General features: G+C 43.6%; 1 protein-coding gene across 2 annotated transcripts in view; it reads right to left on the reverse strand.

Annotated features, from left to right (window-relative positions):
- The window catches only part of INTS13 (integrator complex subunit 13), a 560030-nt gene that overhangs the window by 201613 nt on the left and 338199 nt on the right, over positions 1-20218 (reverse strand). For both annotated transcript variants that reach the window (XM_029600167.1, XM_029600168.1), the window contains exon 10: positions 10369-10458. In XM_029600167.1, coding sequence (XP_029456027.1) covers positions 10369-10458 — 90 coding nt within the window. The remainder of the gene's footprint in view (positions 1-10368; positions 10459-20218) is intronic.

Here is a 20218-nt window from a genome sequence, read left to right on the forward strand (position 1 = left end):
TTTCTTTGGTTACTGGTCTGGAATTTCAGTATGCATTGGGTTTCTTCTCTCTTTTCAGATAACACTTCAACCTTTTTCTCAAGAACTTCTTCAGTATTTAATTCAGAGAAGGCTTTTTGTATTTGATACAGTGTGTATCTCCGCATCACAGGTCTAATTCTAACCAGAGCCCACTGTAATCCTGTTGTTTTTTGAGTTCCTTAATGCCCTGTGTGAGTTGGGGGGGGGGGTGTTAGACTTGTGGGCTGCACAGCTGTCAAGAACAGGTGTCTGTGGGTCACAGGTCTTATCCTACCTGAGCCCACTGTAAATCTCATTTTCTTTGATTTTTGGTTTTATGTGGTAATGGGGAATTAATTCCTGAGTAATGTAAAGTGGGTGAGGCTTTCTTATTTGAAGCTAATTCAGTTTTTACTTCAGCCCGCTCCTTTTTCAAGGAAGAGAGTTCTGAGCAAATGGGGCAAGCCCTAAGTTTCCAGATGATTTCCCTCAGAATAAAGGCCCCACAATGGTTGCATTGGATAGGCCTCATTTTGGTAAATTTATGTGATGGATAACACCTAAGGAAATACCAATTTACTAATTTATCATGTTGCCAATTATGTATTTAGGCAGACTATATCAGAAAAACAAACCTAGGGGTGGGGTGGGAGGGAGTTAAACAGTTAACCCTTGGTAAAGGTTGTTCTCAGGACTCTGTGTCTGCAATTGAGTTGGATAAGATCCTCCCCCTGATTGGCTTACTAAGTTAAAACTTTTTTACTTTGCTGGACACAAGAAGCTTTAGCGCTTCCTGTCTCCTGGTTAAGCACAGCCCAAAGTATCAGATTGACCCCGGGACAAAATAACTCACTTTCAGGTTTCAATATTAATTCTGCCCTTTACAAACAAAACAAGGAACAAACTTTGGCAAATAAACAGCTCTGTTACATTAAAGCACAGGTATATCAAATAAAATTGCACTTAGATTCAGCAGAGTTTCTGACTCCTTAGAATCCCAGCTCCCCTGGGATTGCTTAAGCATCAATTCGATACAGGAGTCCCACAAGGCTCCGCCTTATCTGCAACACTTTTCAATATATATATGATCCCTCTCTGTCATCTCCTTTCAGGCTTAGGACTAACATGCAGTCTGAGTAAAAATCTTAAACTGGACTGACAAGATGAAGTTATTTTGAGAATTTTGGAAAAAACAGACCGTGGAGTACAATAGCAATGAATCATGAACAAAAATTATTTAGCTAAAGTGGCTGCCCAATGTAAAGAACCCAGTTCCAATGTAAAGAACTGCTCTGAGCTGTTCCAAACAAATATGCTTTGTACTCAGGCCCGGCGCTTCCAGGTGTGCACACTGTGCAATTGCACATGGCGGCAAACCCGGGAGGCATGGGGAGGCTGCCAGTGATTGAAGGGGCTCATTAATGAGAGGCTTGGTAGGCTGCCAGTGGACCTCCATCCCACCAGTGGTCAAAGAAAGAAGAGGATTCCACCAGGAGGGAGTCTATTTTCCTACTTCTCCGCTGTGCCAGTCATGGTATTCAAACATATATAGCTAGCACCTGCTCTATGCTGATCTCACCATAGAGGAAGTGCTATTCCCATGATTTCTGAATACTGCAGGGCTGGCTCAGGAGGAGGAGCAAGAACATTGGCTTTCCCTTCTGCTCCTGATGGGGAGTCTGCCTGGGTTGTGTGTGTGTGTGTGAATGGGAGCCTGCCTGGGGAAGGGGATGTGAATGGGAACCTGCCTGTGGAGGGGGTGTGTGAATAGAAACCTTCCTATAGTGGAAAGGGTGGGAATGGGAACCTGCCTGGGATAGGTGTGTGTGTGTGAATGAATGGTAGCCTGCCTGGGATAGGTGTGTGTATGAATGGCAGCCTGCCTGGGATGGGTTTGTGTGTGCGTATGTGTGTGTGAATGAGAGCCTGCTTGGGAATGGGTATGTGTGTGAATGGGAGCCTGCCTGGGATATGTGTGTGTTTGAGAATGGGACCGACGCTAGTTAACAAGAAACCGGAGGGGAGTGAAATGGATGAAACTCCGTTTACAGAAGAGAATGTATGGGAAGAGCTAGGAAAACTGAAGGTGGACAAAGCCATTGGGCCTGATGAGGTTCATCCCAGGATACTGAGGGAGCTCAGAGGTGTGCTGGCGGCTCCGCTGTGTGACCTGTTCAATAGATCCCTGGAAACGGGAGTGGTGCCGAGTGATTAGAGAAGAGCGACGGTGGTCCCTCTTCACAAGAGGGAGCAGAGAGGAGGCTGGTAACTACAGGGCGGTTAGCCTCACTTCGGTGGTGGGAAAAGTATTGGAGTCGCTGCTGAAGGAAAGAATAGTGAACTATCTACAAGCTGCAGAATTGCTGGACCAGAGACAGCATGGTTTCACCAAGGGAAGGTCCTGTCAGATGAATCTGATAGACTTTTTTGAGTGGGTAACTAAGGAATTGGATCAAGGAAGAGCGCGTGATATCATCTACTTGGATTTTAGCAAAGCTTTTGATACGGTCCCACACAGGAGGCTTGTGAATAAAACGAGAAACTTTGGAGTGAGTGCCAAGGTGGTGGCATGGATAGCAAACTGGTTGAAGGACAGAAGACAATGTGTGATGGTAAATGGAATTTACTCGGAAGAGAGAGCGATGATGAGCGGAGTGCCGGAAGAGTCGGTGTTGGGACCGATCCTGTTCAATATCTTCGTGAGTGACATCATGGATGGGATAGAAGGTAAGGGTTATCTATTTGTGGATGATACTAAGATCTGCAACAAGGTGGACACGCCAGAAGGAGTGGAGAGAATGAGACTGGATTTAAGGAAGCTGGAAGACTGGTCGAAGATATGGCAGCTGAGATTCAATGCCAAGAAGTGCAGAGTCATGCATATGGGGTGTGGAAATCCGAAAGAAATGTTATTCGATGCTGGGTGAAGGGCTGATATGCACGGAGCAGGAGAGAGACCCTGAAGTGATTTTGACAAATTTAGGGCATTTAACAGGCTGGGGTAAAAATGTTAAGATACACAGAAGAAAGGAGCTTGACAGAGGATATGCATCTGTGCTTTCTACAACGGCTGAACCTGCTGTGAGTCTTAACAACTCTCAGAGACTCATCTATCCATGGTGTGTGCACTGTGGAATAATAAACTAATCTGTCTCTGGTAGCTGAGATGAAGATTAACAATCTCTGAATACCAGGAGGGAGTCCAACCCAGTGAAAAAAAAGCATATGCTCAAATTTCTTAACAGCAAATGGACACAGGTGACTCTCCTCCAAGAGAGACACTTGTCTCATTCAAAGGATGAGAAACTAAAGAGAGATTTGAGTAGACTTGAAAAAAATAAATAAGAATAAAAGAAAACAAACAGTACAATAAACAATTGAAAAAAACTTCAACATACCACAGTGGCAAAGAAAGCAGAAAAAATGTTCTTTTGCTTTGGTAGAATTAAAAGCACTGAGGAGACTTCTATGATGGGGGCTGCGGAGGAACACTTGCGCATGCTCAGAAAGACTTCTAGGCCTTTCTGTGCTCTGAAAGAGCACATCCTATTGTCAGTGCCATCCACGTGGCTGTAGTTCATCCTGCTTGTCCATGGAAAATATATAGGACTGTCTGGAATTATTTAGTCTCAAGACTCGAGAAAAGAATGAGCTGCAAATGCTATTCTGGTACTTGACCAAATTAACTTTCTCAAAACCAAGAATTATTAAGTAGAAGATGACAGTTGTGAAATTTATATAAAGTAGTTCAAACTGTAAACAAGGCCAAAGAAAAGAAGCAGCACAAGTGAGGAGGTTTGAATCACCAGGAAGAATCTATTAAGAGAACAAATGCATCTGATCAGGTGCGTGGAAAAAAAGAGAGGATTTTCTGTGGTGGTGGCAGGGTAAAAACGTTCATGCTAGTCAAGTAAAGCCTTCTAGACTTTTCAGCAGCTGTGAGAGAAACGCTCCATGTCAGTGCTGTTGGATTATATCACCCACTTGGTGCAGGGCAGTTACTGGATAAAATGGCATCCCAAGCAAGGGTTGCTTTTAGTGATTTCCTTCCCTTTCAGGCTCCTTTGCTTGCATACAGAATGACTCAAAAAGGCAGCCTGGTGCCCCTCTGGTTTAGTGCCCAGGGTGATTGCCTTGTTTGCCCACTCCTTGTAATGGCCCTGACTTGTATAGCTGATTCATCTTGCTTGTCAATGCACAGTAAACATTTCAAAGAAGAATGTTTTCTCTATTGCAAATTTAGATCAGAACATCGTTACTGCAGGGGGCACTCTTCCGCTGGCAAGGAAAATGGCCACATAGGGGAATCGCTCCACTCCCGGATCAGCAAACAGAACCGCGATGAACCCATAGCACCCAGTTAACTCACCTAAAAATCGGTGAACCAGCGACTGCAAGTGTCCACGCATGCAACGGTATGGCGGCCAAACGCAAAACTGTTGATTTAAAGCAGTTTCAATTTAGTAAACTGCCACCTGAACTCGGGAGCGATCACGAGGCTGGGCCCGTGCAGGCCGCAGATGCCAAGAGCGATGCACCTCAGCAGGAACACGATCCTGCCACTGGGGGAAGCCCAGAATGGGCAGAGGCTTCGGCACAGCTTAAACGTGACATCCGAGGCTGGTTTATGGAGTTCAGGGCAGACTTGAAATCGCATAAACAAGAACTCCTGGCCTCGATGGCTGATATTCGTGAGGATATAGCTAGCTTGGGACACAGAGTGGATGAGCTGGAAGTGCGTGTGGATGCAAATGGATCTGCTTTAAATAAACTGGCTACACAGCAAGATTCCATAGATGGTGAAATTCTGACACTTCAAGAAAAGTTGGAAGATTTGGAAAACCGCTCCCGGAGGTGTAATATAAGGATCCGGGGAGTGCCTGAAACTCCTGAGCACAGCAATGCCATGGAAGTGGCTAACTTGATTTGCCAATTTATTCTGCAAACTAGCCAGGACCAAGGAGCTCCTGCTGCGAGAAATCCACCAGAATCAAAAAAATTGGAAAGAGCCCACAGGGCCCTGGGCCCTAGAACGGATTCAAGACCCAGAGACATTGTTATTTGCTGCCACAGCTTTATTCAAAAATCCAGAATCATGGAGGCTGCTAGCAAAATGAATTCCGGGATATGGGAGGGCCATACCCTGCAGATTTACCAGGATCTCGCACCATCTACACTGCGCAAACGCTTTGATTTAAAAGAAATCACAGCTTATTTACGCGCTGAAAACATCCGCTATCGCTGGACTTTTCCATTTGGACTTCAGTTTGTGATTAATGGGGTGACTTCCCGAGTCAAAAACGTTACAGAAGCTGTTGAAGCCCTTAACAAGGCAGGCCATCAGCCCAACATCGCAGCACCAAAGAAGCCTTCCAGGAATACCCGGATAGATGAACACCCAAAATGGTGCAGGGTAGGAAAAGGCGGGAGCCGGCTGCGCCTCCATTCTGAGGACTCTCGATTTGCGCTTTCTGATCAAGGTTGACTTTTTTCAACATGAAACTTTGTTTGCTTGGATATTGACCACACCAGCAAGACATTCTGTTGAAACAAGATTTTACTACTCTCCGTTTAACCATGTAGAAGATCTCAGGAGATAGTCTCTATAATGGAATGACTGATGCCCACCTATATCAATGTCGTGAGCCAGCTTCTTGTTCCGAGTTACATGTTATAGCTGTTGGGTTTTATCTAGTTAATATTTCAGTGATCCGGGAGGGGGGGGGGAAGGGGGGGGGGGGATTCATGCCGGTAAAGAGTGACTCCCAAGAGAGGAGTTTTATCACCCAGGTGTGCTGGAGGGGTGACACCAGTTTATGGGGTATTTGGGGGTTATCCTTTCCAGAGGACGCAGGCTATTTTTCCTGTACTCTTTGTTATAGTAATTGTCATTTTGCTATGAAAATCACAATATGTCTAGATTGACTGCATTTACCCAGAGACCGAATCCAGGGGAATGTATTCTCTCACTTAATGTGAAAGGGCTCAACCATTACCGTAAATGGTTTCTGCTTAACCAAGAGCTTCAAACACATCATGTTTCTATTGCAATGATACAAGAGACACATATACGGAAACACCATGAAAGGGTTCTCTCACTTAAACAGTACCCACATGCCTATCTTGCTGCTAGTACAAAAAATTCCAAATATGCAGGTGTGGGTATCCTGATAAATAAGGACTTTATACATGAGATCTTGCAGATTGTACGTGACCCCATAGGGCGATATATTTTGTTAAAGTTTAGGATGGGGAAGCTAATAGTTACTCTGGTCAGCATTTATGCCCCTAATACTAGTCAAGAAGTTTTTTTTGCTAAATTAGATGCGATATTACTTAAATATGCTGAAGGTGCAATTATTATAGGCGGGGACTTTAATGTGACACACAGCCCCACTATGGATAATTCCGCTCAAAATTCTACTATCCCTAGGGCTGTTCGGAAACAGAGACTTTGGTCTCAAATTGGCAACTAGGGGATATTTGACGACAGAGACACAAGCACTCTCGCAGTTACACTTACTTTTCTCATGCCTACCAATCCTATTCACGACTGGATTACTTTCTGGTTGATAAGCAAATGCAAAACTGGGTAAATGATGCTGGAATCGAACCCATTGAATGGTTGGACCACTCTCTGGTCTGGATAAAGGTAAACTTTCATAATCAAGATGGAGGACAAAAGTTCTGGGGACTGAATGAAGGGCTTCTTAAAGATACCTCCTTTGTCCAATCCTTGGGTGACAAATTATCAGAGTACTTCCATAACCATGTTAATAATGCCACTCCTAAGCCCTCTATCTGGGAATGTTCCAAGGCAGTCGCCCGGGGGTTCTTATCTCTCATGCCTCATTTCGCAAGCGCGACAATCACTTACGAGGCAACTTACTCAGTTATCCCTGCAACATATGAAATCACAGGGCCCTATCATACTTCAGAAAATGAATAGATCAGACATGCTCTCAAGACGCTTGATATGGAAATGCTCACTTTTCAAATGGATATAATCAAACAGCAATATTTCGAGGGGGGAAATAAAGCAGGTCAATTACTAGCTAGATGTGTAAAAACAGTGCTTGCACAGAATAATATTACTAAGATAAAGGATAGGGGGGGTAATTTTGTAACTGCATCAGACGAGATCAGACAGTGCTTAATGATTTCTATGTGTGGCTATACAGTCGTGATTCCGACATTGTGGATATAGACATTGAATACTACTTGAAAGATTTGCCATTGCATACCATTACAAATGACCAGCAGCAGTACCTAGATGCCCCAATTTTATTTGATGAGGTACAAAGGGCGATTAAAGCTCTGAAACCAGGAAAATCCCCAGGATTAGATGGACTTACCGGTAGTTATTATAAAAAACTATTACACATTACAGCAGAACCTCTTAACGCGATGCTGAACTCCTTAAGGGGACTGACACTTTAGCTACACATGCAAATGTAGCAGGAATTACAGTTCTCGCAAAACCAGGCCGAGATCCAATCCACTGTGGATCATATTGACCGATATCGCTAATCAATTTAGATCTAAAAATCCTGGCCCGGATTTTAGCAAAACATCTAAAAGGCATTATCCCATCTTTAGTGCACAATGATCAAGTGGGATTTATCCCATCTCGAATGGCCAGTGATAATATTAGGAAAGTCGTCAGCCTGATTGATTGGGTTCACCAACATAAGACTCCGTTGCACTCTTAGTTATAGATGCTGAAAAGGCTTTCGACCTTTACATTGGCATTTTTTGTTCCAAGTTCTAAACAAAATGAATTTTGGCGAACCCTTTCAAAAATGGAATTAAAAATTATATGAACTACCTCAAACCAGAGTAAAAGTAAATGGTGGATATGGCCCACTCTTGGACATACAAAGGGGTACGAGATAAGGTTGCCCACTGTCACCTATGCTTTTTGCCCTCTTTTTAGAACCCTTTGCTGAGACAATTAAACAGAAGGAGAATATTTCTGGGGTCCAGCTCGATAATTTACATTTTAAGTTATCCCTATTTGCGGATGACATCCTTTTTATGCTCACAGACCCAGAGGTATCCCTTCAGGGAGTTACGACTGCCTTGGAACAATTTCATATGGTGTCAGGTTTTACAGTGAATTTGGAAAAATCGGAGCTTTTGAACCTTAATCTGCCCAATCAGGTGGTAACGAACATCACTAAAGCATTCCCATTTCGTTGGGCTCGTACATCTATTAAATATCTAGGAGTGCAAACTGGAGCACATAATTCTCAACTGTTCTCATTTAATTATAACCCATTGTGGAAAAAAATAGATGCAGACTTGTTAAAATGGTATAGGGAATATCACTCCTGGTTGGGGAGACTGGCGATTATTAAAATGGTAATTCTACCCCGATTATTATATTTCTTCTCTACTATTCCCATTTTCATTTCAACCGCTCTCTTGAAGAAATGGCAGACTAAAATTTATGGCTTCATCTGGAGAAAGCGGCCACTCAGGGTAGCCAGAACGACCTTGTTTTTACCAAAACAGGCAGGGAGTTTAGGGACGCCAAATGTCATTTGGTACTATGTAGCCGCCCAATTACGGTACCTAGTGTATTTCTACAATAGAGCCGACCCTAAACAATGGGTTCAATTGGAGCAAGCCCAGGTGGGAGCTATGCCTTTACAGGCTTTACCGTGGCAGCCTAAATCTACGTGGCGTCCATTGTCTCATGTGCCACTCGCTCTGGGTACCACTCTACGTATCTGGAAGACATGGAAAGCTAAATTGGTGGGGACCTCTGATTACCATCAGTTATCTCATTTGTTTCATCACACTCTTTTCAAGGAGGGTTGGGAACATTTTTGATTTTGGGCCTGGGAAAAAAAAGGGATTGTATCTTTTGGTCATCTTCTTACCGGTACTAAAATTCGGCCTTATGACACCTTGCCAATGCTGGATCTGCCTGACCTCGCCTCGGTGATTGAATTTGCACAGATCTGGCACTTCTTAATGTCTCTGACACAAGCCAATAAGGTGCACCCGACCAAAACCCTTTTTGAAACCTATTGTGAGCATTCAGGCCGAATAAGGGGTATTCTCTCCAAAACCTATAAGTTGCTGAATAATCACTCACCATACTCTGCGGCTCACATCCAGGCTTGGCATAGGGACTTGGCGGCAGACATTGACCAGGAAATCTGGGATATAGTGTTTTCTCAGCTATCTAAAATATCGGTCTCAGCCACAGTGCAAGATGGCACTTGACCCTGGCACTTGACCCTGGACAAGTTACATAGAATGATTCCTGCAATTTCTAATGTTTGTTGGAGAGGGTGTGGCCAAGTGGCTAATTATTTTCATGTATGGTGGCAATGTCCAAAAGTGATGTTATACTGGACAAAGGTCCAAGAGTGGTTAGTCGGTGTAATTCCAGGCATTGCGGATTTAAATCCTAAATGTGCTTTACTTAATATCCCTCTGGAAGGCCTCTCGTCCCACACTAATACATTTTCTAACCAAGTCTTTATAGCAGCTAGAGCTGAATTGGCTAAAGCCTGGAAATCACTAGATACTCCTTCATTGGCAGTAGTACTGCATAGATTACATGAACAATACCATATGTCCCATCTCACTGCCTTGAAAAACGATACTATGAAGTCCTTTAAAGCCATCTGGCACCCTATGATCACATGGCTACATAACCAGGGAACATCCACCTTGGAGGTCGGTAGTTAGACAATGAAGGCACAATAAAGGCATAGTAAGTGCTGCATACCATAATGACTTACTATTACTACATTATTCGAAGACAAAGAATACAGAGCTGGACAAAAGTAATTTTTAGCTTTTAATTTCATACAATTTTATTAATCTTTCCTCTGGCATCTCCATTACACGTTATATAACTTAAATGTCCAACTGGAAAGGTAGGGAGGGGGGTTGGGGAGTCACTTACTACATGGAAAATACAAATTTATAATGGTTTTGAACTCATTTTTGACATAGCATTATACATTAACAATGTAGCATTCTGGTTACTGAGGAGCACTTCTGTATTAGCTTTGTATTTTATTTATTTATATATTTGATTTCATTGCCTTGTCAGTACTCTGATGGTACAGCTACCTTATATGGCATTGTTCTTTTTGTTTTATCTTATTTGAAATGTATGCTATGTTCAATAAAGTTTATGTATTACAAATAAAAAAAAAAAAGAACATCGTGACCGCAATTAATTAGTGCAGAATATTACATTTTATTATGCAGTCTGTTTTCAGAAACTTCAACTGTAAACTTATTTTCAAAATTCAGAATTTGGAGAAACACATCTTAGCAGTCTGAACATGGAAAGTCCAGCACATTTTATACCACTTTACAAAGAATGAATATACCTACCTACACTATTGGTCCTTGGTGTGCACCATTTCAGTGTTACGGTTTCTTTCAGTGCTCCATCTCTGTTACTGCCAATATAAGCATCACCTGCTGCAGAAAAGAAAATGTAATTAAAAGAATAATTTAGCAAATAATACCATACAACTCTAAATTTGTTTAGCATTTTAAACGAGCATCAGACCGGAATCTAATATAGACCCTCAAAAAATGGTATTTAATGATATTTAAACTGGCAGAAAGTTAAATCTTTAAGTGCAGCATTTTTTAAAATTAAACCTTAGTGAAAATAATATATCTCAGCTAAACACAGAAAAGTGAGTACATGTACTTACATCTATAATCAAATGTCTAAAATTTTGTTCTCAACACTTATCTGTCATTAAATTGTATTTGATCTTACTTTGTAGATGTATAATCATAACAAGTACAGTTCCATATACATGCATCATATTATCTTAAAACGTATTTCTACTTTTCTATGATCCTCTATCCTTGGCAAAGTAGACATGGCATTGTATTCTTTCCAGATTTCTCTATCCAGTTTTCCTACAATATCTTGATCACATCAACAATAGAAGTGGAGTTAGCTTATCAGTAGATAAAGTGGTGGGACTGGACAAGATATATCTAAGGTTATTAAAGAAACAGACATTATAACAGCTCTGCTGGCTAACCCTTTCATTGCTGTTTTAGAATTGGGAGTAGTTCCGGAGGACTGGAGACAATCAGATGTAGTTCCTCTTCACAAAAGTGGAACTACAGGCCGGTTAGTTTGACCTCAGTGGTGAGTAAATTAATGGAATCACTCAGGGCTGGATTTAGGTATAGGCAACACAGGTACCAAATTCTTGGGTGCCAAATTCTGAACGTGCCCAAAAACTTGAGATTCCCCTGGCTGATCTCTGATTTCCAGGGAGAGGAGAAGGAAAGGAATCCAAGGCGACCAGAAATAGGCCTTGTCTGACAAATCTGATCAATTTCTTTGACTGAGTGACCAGAGAATTGAACAGAGGAGAGCACTAAGATATAACAGATTGACAAACTGAAGAGTATTAAATCACATGGACCGGACGGCATATACCCCAGGGTTCTGAACGAATTAAAAAATAAAATTTCAGACCTATTTCAGTTAATTTGTAACTTATCATTAAAATCAGCCATTGTACCTGAAGGAAGATGGCCAATGTAACCCCAAATATTTAAAAAGGGCTCCAGGGGTGATCCGGGAAACTATAGACCAGTGACCCTGACTTCAGTGCTGGGAAAAATCGTTGAAACTGTTATAAAGAATAAAATCACAAAACATTTAGACAGACATGTTTTAATGGGACACAGCCAGCATGGATTTGCCCAAGGGAAATCTTGCCTCACAAATCTCTTACATTTTTTTTTTTGAAGGGGTAAATAAACATGTGGATAAAGGTGAACCGGTAGATGTCGTGCATTTGGATTTTCAGAAGGTGTTCGACAAAATCCCGCATGGGAGGCCTCTAAGAAAACTAACTTGTCATGGGATAGGAGGCGATGACCTTTTGTGGATTGCATACTGGTTAAAAGACAGGAAATAGAGAGTAGGATTAAATGGTCTGTTTTCACAGTGGAAAAAGGTAAACAGTGGAGTGCCTCTGGGATCTGTACTTGGATCAGTGCCTTTTAATATATTTATAAATGATCTGGAAAGGGGTACAACAAGTGAGATGATCAAATTTAAGGTGACAAAATTATTCAGAGTAGCTAAATCTCAAGTATTGTGATAAATTGCAGGAGGACCTTGTGAGACTAGAAGACTGGGTTTCCAAATAGCAGATAAAATTTAATGTGGACAAGTGCAAAGTGATGCATACAACCCTTGCTGTAATTACACAATGTTAGGTTACTACCCAAGAAAGAGATCTAGGCGTCATAGTGGATAATACATTGAAATCATCGGCTCAGTGTGCTGCAGCGATCAAAAAAGCAAACAGAATGTTAGGAATTATTAAGAAGGGAATGGCAAAAAAAAAACGATGGATGTCATACTGCTTCTGTAACACTCCACAGTGAGACCACATCTTGAATACTGTGTGCAATTCTGGTCACCACATCTCAAAAAAGATATAGTTGCACTAGAGAAAGTGCAGAGAAGGGTAACCAATGATAAGAGGCATGGAACAGCTGCCCTATGAGATAAGGCAAAGGAATTTATAGCTGTTCAGTTTGGAGAAGAGACAACTGAGGGGGGATATGATATAGGTCTACAAAATCATGAAACGACTTGAACAAGTTAATGTAAATTGGTTATTTACTCTCTCAGATAATAGAAGGACTAGGGGGCATTCCATGAAGTTAAGAAGTAGCTCATTTAAAACAAATCAAAGAAAATTATTTCATTTAGTACATAGTTAAGCTCTGGAATACATTGCCAGAGAATGTGGTTACAGCAGTTAGTGTAGCTGGGTTTAAAAAAGATTTGGATAAGTTCCTAGAGGAAAAATCCATAAACTGCTATTAATTATTAAGCAATAGTAGTTTGAGATTTATTTAATGTTTAAGTACTTGCCAGGTCCTTGTGACTTGGATTGGCCACTGTTGGAAACAGGATACTGGGCTTGATGGACCCTTGGTCTAACCCAGTATGGCAATTCTTATGTTCTTAGGTAATGTTCTTGGATGTCAGTAAGGCCTTTGATACAGTTCTGCATAGATGACTTATAAATAAACTGAGGACCCCTGATGTGGGCTTTAAAGTGACTAACTGGGTTAGGAACTGGTTGAGTCAATGGAGACAAAAAGGTAGTGGTAAAGGGAGTTTACTCCGAGAAGAGGGTAGTTACTAGTATGTGCCACAGGGATCGGTCCTTGAATAGCTTATTTTCAAGATTTTCATGTTTACATTTTGTTAGCTGCCATGAATACCTAGATATATGCAGGATATAAGTTTTTTTAAAATAAATAAAATAAGTGATATTGTGGAAGGGCTATTGGGAAAGGCTTGTATTTTTGTGGATGATACCAAAATCTACAACAGGGTAGATACCCAGAAAAGTGTGAAAAACATGAGAAGAGATTTAGTTAAACTTAAGGAACAGTCTAGAGCAGGAATGGCGAACTCCAATCGAGTGCCACAAATAGGCCAGGTTTTCAGGATATCTACAAAGAATATGCATGAGAAAGATTTGCATGCATTGCCTCCATTATATGCAACTCTATCTCATGCAAATTCATAGTGAATATCTTGAAAACCTGGCCTATCTGTGGCACTCAAGGACTGGAGTTTTCCATGGTCTAGAGTCTGGCATCTAAAATTTAATGCTAAAAAATGCAGGGTCAAGATATTAGTACAGTACAGGGGTGAAATTCTTCTATACATGAATCAAGAAGCCTCTCATGAGGAACTTTGTCAAATGCCTTCTGAAAATCTAAGGATACTACATCTACCGGTTCACCTTTATCCACATGTTTATTAACTCCTTCAAAAAAGTGAAGCAGATTTGTGAGGCAAGACTTGCCTTGGGTAAAGCCATGCTGACTTTGTTCCATTAAACCATGTCTTTCTATATGTTCTGTGATTTTGATGTTTAGAACACTTTCCACTATTTTTCCAGGCACTGAAGTCAGGCTAACCGGTCTGTAGTTTCCCGGATCGCCCCTGGAGCTCTTTTTAAATATTGGGGTTACATTTGCTATCCTCCAGTCTTCAGGTACAATGGATGATTTTAATGATAGGTTACAAATTTTTACTAATAGGTCTGAAATTTCATTTTTTAGTTCCTTCAGAACTCTGGGGTGTATACCATCTGGTCCAGGTGATTTACTACTCTTCAGTTTGTCAATCAGGTCTACCACATCTTCTAGGTTCACCGTGATTTGATTCAGTCCATCTGAATCAAGTCCAAGTATCTGGCAAGTACCCAAACATTACATAGATCCCATGCTACTAATGCCAGCATCAAGCAGTGGCTATTCCTATTGCTTAACACTTCTCCTCCAGGAACTTATCCAAACCTTTTTTAAACCCAGCTACACTGTCTTAACTACATTCTCTGGCAATGAATTCCAGAGCTTAACTGTGCATTGAGTGAAAAAGAATGTCAGATATGTTTTAAGTGTGCTATTTGCTATCTTCATGGAGTGCCCCCTAGTCCTAGTCCTTGTATGTGTAATCTTTTGCATTACATGCGATGCTGGAAGTGATCGCCATTTTCCGCCAGACACATTTCGATGCAGCGCTCCATGTTCCTGAACGTGTCTGAGAGCGAATCGGAGGGAATAGCAGAAATTTCATATTGGATGTTTTCCTTCAAATCTTCCACAGAGCGAGGCTTGTTCCGATAGACTTTTCCTTTGAGCGTACCCCAAAGGAAGAAGTCTGGTGGTGACACGCTGCTCCATCTCGCAAACAGAAAGGAAATGTCGCGATGGATGTCGGCGCGGGGGTATCCTGGCTTGTTCGAAGCTCCATATACTGAGGAGCACATTGCATGTTGTTTTGTTCAGATTGCTTCGTCCTAGTGAGAGTTATTACAGAATATTTGGGGCCTCGAGTGAATCTGCATTATCTGAAAGAGTACATAACTGATTCACATTTATCCGTTCAAGTCCTTTCATGATTTGGGAGACCTCTATCATATCCTTCCTCAGCCGTCTCTTTTCTAAGCTGAACAGCCCTAACCTCTTTAGTGTATCTTCATAGGGAGCCGTTGCATGCCCTTTATCTTTTTGGTCACCTTTCTTTGTATTTTCTCTAGTGCAACTATACTTTTTTGAGATGCGGCAACCGGAACTGCACAAGTATTCAAGGTGTGGTCTCACCAAGCAGCGATAAATAAAAATATAAAAACATAGAAATGACAGTAGAAAAGGATAAAATGGTCCATTCAGTCTACCCAGCAAGCTTATGGTAGCATCTGCCGCACCATACAGGTCACCCCCATACTTAGTTTCCCAGACCGTCAAAGTCAGGACCCTTGTTGGTTGCTGTCTGAGTCCAATTCCCCATTACTTCTTGCCGTTGAAGCAGAGAGCAATGTTGGAGTTGCATCAAAAGTATCAGACTTTTTGGTTAAGGGTAGTAACAACCGCATCAGCAAGTTACCCTCATGCTTGTTTTCCCAGTGTTATTATTTAGGAGAGTTGTGGGTGGATCCTTGGGCCGGTGGCAGATGACCACGCCCCCGGGGGAAGATCCCGAGAGGGACCACTGGGTCAGGCTCAGAGTTAGGAGACAGACACACACTAGTTCTTTTATTAGACACCTATACTGAACCACCAGAGGTGGTTCAGTATAGGTGTCTTATTAGACAGTATACTGAACCACCAGAGGTGGTTCAGTATAGGTGTCTTATTAGACAGTATACTGAACCACCAGAGGTGGCAGTAGTGAGCTGGAATGCACAGCTGGGCTGTAGTCCCTCAGATACTGGAACAGTGATCCCTGGAGGCTGAGCTGTAGAGAAACTGAAATATAATGAGTAGGCAGGGTATGCAGAGTTCATGGACAGAACCTGATGGTAACACTCACACAATGTCTCATAGAAGCCCAGGAGATGGAATGAAGTAGGCCCTCGAGGAGCGAGTACTTGGTTCCAGGGAAAGCTCTGAGAGTGCGATGGTAACTCACAGATGTAGTAGGCAGCGATGACTTCCAAGCAGAAGCAAATTCCGAAGAAGTCCGGGAACGAGGGCCCTCGAGGAGCGAGTACCCCTGGTTAATCCGAGGAGGATTAACCAGCGTAGATAGAACAAATCCTTATCCTTGCTAACGAGCTGTTAGCAATACAGAGACCTTTAAATATCTGAAGCGGATGACGTCATCTCAGGGGGACGCCCCTGAGGTTCGTGCCACTTCTGGTACTTGAGGCGGGGCTGTGTGGCGCGCGCGCGCCCCTAGGCATCAGGTCAACATGGCGGATTGCAGCGTCAGGCCGGTCCGGGGACGCCGGATGAGGACTCCCGGAGGGAGTCGCCAATGCGGTAAGGTGGGCGGAGTGGAGATGTCGGGCAGCGACGGTCGCAACACCCAGACTGTAAAATTCAATTAACTTGTCGGTTGCTGTCTGAATCTAATTCCCCTTTTCCTCTTTTACCCCTGCCATTAAAGCAGAGAGAAATAATAGAGTTGCATCAACAGTATGAAGGTTTATTAGTTAAGGGTAGTGACCGCCACACCAGCAAGTTACCCCTATGCACTCTTTTCTTCATTTCCATCCTCTAGCCTGTAAGGATTCACAGTGTTTATCCTATGCCCCTTTGAAATCTTTCACTGTTTTTGTCTTCACCATCTCCTCTGGAAGGGCATTCCAGGCATCCACTACCCTGTCCGTGAGGAAATATTTTCTGATGTTGCTTCTGAGTCGTCCTCCTTGGAGTTTCATTATGTGACCCTATTTCTACTGATTTATTTCCAACGGAAAAGGTTTGTCGATTGTGCATCATTAAAACCTTCAGGTATCTGAAGGTCTGTATCATATCTCCCCTGCACCTCCTTTCCTCCAGGGAACACATATTTCGGTCCTTCAACCTCTCCTCATAAGTCATTTGATGGAGACCCCCCCCCCCCCCCCCACACCATTTTATTTGCCCTTCTCTGGACTGCCTCCATCATGTCTCTGTCCCTTTTGAGATATGGTCTCCAGAACTGAACATGGTACTCCAGGTGAGGCCTCATCAAGGACCTGTACAAGGGGATGTTCACCTCCTTTTTCTTACTGGTTATTCCACTCTCTATGCAGCCCAGCATTCTTCTGGCTTTAGCTATCACCTAATCACAATGCTTCGCCATCTGCAGATCGCTAGACACTATCATCACAAGGTCTCTCTTTTGCTCCGTGCACAACAGCCCTTCACTCCACATCTCATACAGCTCTTTTGGATTATTGCACCCAGATGCATGACTCTGCACTTCTTGGCATTGAAACCCAGCTGCCATATCTTTGACCACTGTTCAAGCTTCCTTAATGGTGGTGTTTGAGGTAGTTCTGGGTGGATCCTTGGGCCGGTGGCAGATGACCACGCCCCCGGGGAAAGATCCCGAGAGGGACCACCGGTCAGGCTCAGAGTAAGGAGACACACACACACTAGTTCTTTTATTAAACAGTATATTGAACCACCAGAGGTGGCAGTAGTGAACTGGAAGTGCCCAGCAGGGCTGTAGTCCCTCAGGTATTGGAACAGCGATCCTGGATAAATGAGCTGTAGAGAAACTGAATATAGTGAGTAGGCAGGATATGCAGAGTTCAGGAACAGAACCTTGATGGTAACACTCACACATTAGTTTCTAGAAGTAGTCCAGGTGTTGGAATGAGTTAGGCCCTCTAAGAGCAAGTACCTGGTTCCAGGCAAAGCTCTGAGAGAGAGATGGTAACTCACTGGTGTAGTAGGCAGCAATGACTTTCAGGCAGAGTAAGTATTCAGCAACCAGTCTGGGAACATGGACCCTCGAGGAGCGAGTACCGGTTCCAGACTGTGACCTGAAAAACAAAGACAGAGCGAGGCCCCCGAGGAGCGGGTACCCCTGGTAAGTCCGAGGAGGCGGAGCAGCTTAGGTAGAGTAATCCTTGCTAACTCGATTAGTAAGCAATTTCTAAGACCTTATATATCTGGTACTGCTGACGTCATCTCAGGGGGACGCCCCTGAGGTTCGCGCCATTGCTGGTACATCAGTCGGGGCTGCGCCGTGCGTGCGCGCCCTTAGGCCCTTGAGAAACATGGCGGATTGCAGAGTTGAGCCGCTCCGGAGATGCCGGAGGAAGACGGCAGAATGACGCTGCGGCAGCCAACCTTCCACTTGAACAAGAGGGAGTCACCAAGGAGGTGAGGAGGGCGGAGTGGAGACTTCGGGCAGCAATGGTCGCAACAGTACCCCCCTTCAAAGGGCGATTTCCCCTTCGGGTACCAGGCTTAGATCTTGAAGGATGCGTGAGGTGGAACTGATGAAGCATCTCTTTGTCCAGGATATTGGTCTGAAGCTCCCAAGAATCTTCTTTGGGGCCGAAACCTTCCACTTCAGAAGGTATTCAAAAGTCTTGCCTCATACGAACATCCAGATCCTCTTCAACTTTGAATTCTAAGTCGTCTTCTGCATTGATGACAGGTGGATCTTTTGGAAGAAATTTCGCTGAGTATGAGTGGTTTCAGATGAAAACGTGGAAAGCGTTATGAAAATCAGCAGCAGTGGATGAGCTGCTGGGACGTCACTGAGCTTCAGTGGAAGTGGCGGTGTTGGGAAACGTTCATAAGATGACACAGTAGTGGATCTTCCAGCTTGATGGAGGGACTTCTCACGTCTTCCATTAGACGTCTGCGATTAAAGTTGCCTTCTGCCCATGGGTCCATCGGGGCAGGAGTCTGAACCGTGACCGGTCCGTGAGTCCAAGAGACTGGAAGGAAAAGTGGAGGAGTGGGCGCGGTATGGCCTAAGAACAGTCCTCCTGCAGGACTCAGGCCCTTCGGTTTTCCGAACGAATGGAGCATGTAGAGACATTATGGCCGGGCTGACCACAGTACATGCAAAGACCACGCTTCTTCCAAAGTCTTCTTTCTTTGGAAGTTAAATGTCCACGACCAAGTTATATTGGTTCATCTTTATCTACAGCAGGAATTATTGGAACCATCCAAGGTGCAGATATGGCACTAGCCTGTTTCAACCCAGGAAACACCTTGGGCTGGAGTTCCTTCACCTTGTCCCGGAGCCGATGATCAATCCGAGTGGCCAAGGCTACTAATTTGTCCAGCGAGTCGGGTGTTTCGCGAGCAGCCAGCTCATCTTTTAAACGGGTATCCAGGCCTCTGCAAAAGAGTGTCTTGAGACATTTGGGGTCCCAGCGAAGTTCTGCCACCAAGAGTTTTGAATTCGATGGCAATTCAGCCAATGATCTGCTGCCTTGCTTTAATTCCACCAAAGTAGAACCAGCTACAGCAGTACGAGCAGGGTCGTTGAAAAAAGGATTTAAATAAGTCCATAAATCCTATGTCCTGCAAAATGGGGTCCTTGTGCTCCCACAAGGTAGATGCCCAAGACAAGGCCCTACCATCCAGGTATGAAAGGATGTAGGTGGTCTTGGAAAGAGCCATTGGAAATAAAGATGTCTGTAAGGCAAAGTGCATGCAGCACTGGTTTAAGAAGTCCCAGGCCTTCTGAATTTCACCGGAAGAGAGGATAGGAGCTGCCAGTGGTACAGCAGTTTTTAAAGTTACCTCCTGTAACTGACCTTCTTGGTTGGAAGCTGTGCCTTGAATCTTCTGTGTGTGTAGCTGATGAAACGCTGAATTAAGTTTTTCCAAGGCGTCTTCTGCTCCACAATGTGCTGTGCCAGGAACGGTATGGCCTGCAAAGCACTGAGTTGTGCCGGATCCATGGAGTTAGCAATCTGTTGGTGTTTGAGGTAGTTGTGGGTGGATCCTTGGGCCGGTGGCAGATGACCACGCCCCCGGGGAAAGATCCCGAGAGGGACCACCGGTCAGGCTCAGAGTATGGAGACAGACACACACTACTTCTTTTATTAAGCAGTATACTGAACCACCAGAGGTGGCAGTAGTCAGCTGGAAGTGCCCGGCAGGGATGTAGTCCCTCAGGTACTGGAACAGCGATCCTGGATAACTGAGCTGTAGAGAAACTGAATATAGTGAGTAGTCAGGATATGCAGAGTTCAGGAACAGAACCTTGATGGTAACACTCACACAATAGTTTCTAGAAGTAGTCCAGGTGTTGGAATGAGTTAGGCCCTCGAGGAGCGAGTACCTGGTTCCAGGGAAAGCTCTGAGAGAGAGAGATGGTAACTCACTGGTGTAGTAGGCAGCGATGACTTTCAGGAGAGTAAGTATTCAGCAACCAGTCTGGGAACATGGGCCTTCGAGGAGCAACTACCGGTTC

Source organism: Rhinatrema bivittatum, chromosome 4, assembly GCF_901001135.1.
Source record: "Rhinatrema bivittatum chromosome 4, aRhiBiv1.1, whole genome shotgun sequence".
NCBI classification, from domain to species: domain Eukaryota; kingdom Metazoa; phylum Chordata; class Amphibia; order Gymnophiona; family Rhinatrematidae; genus Rhinatrema; species Rhinatrema bivittatum.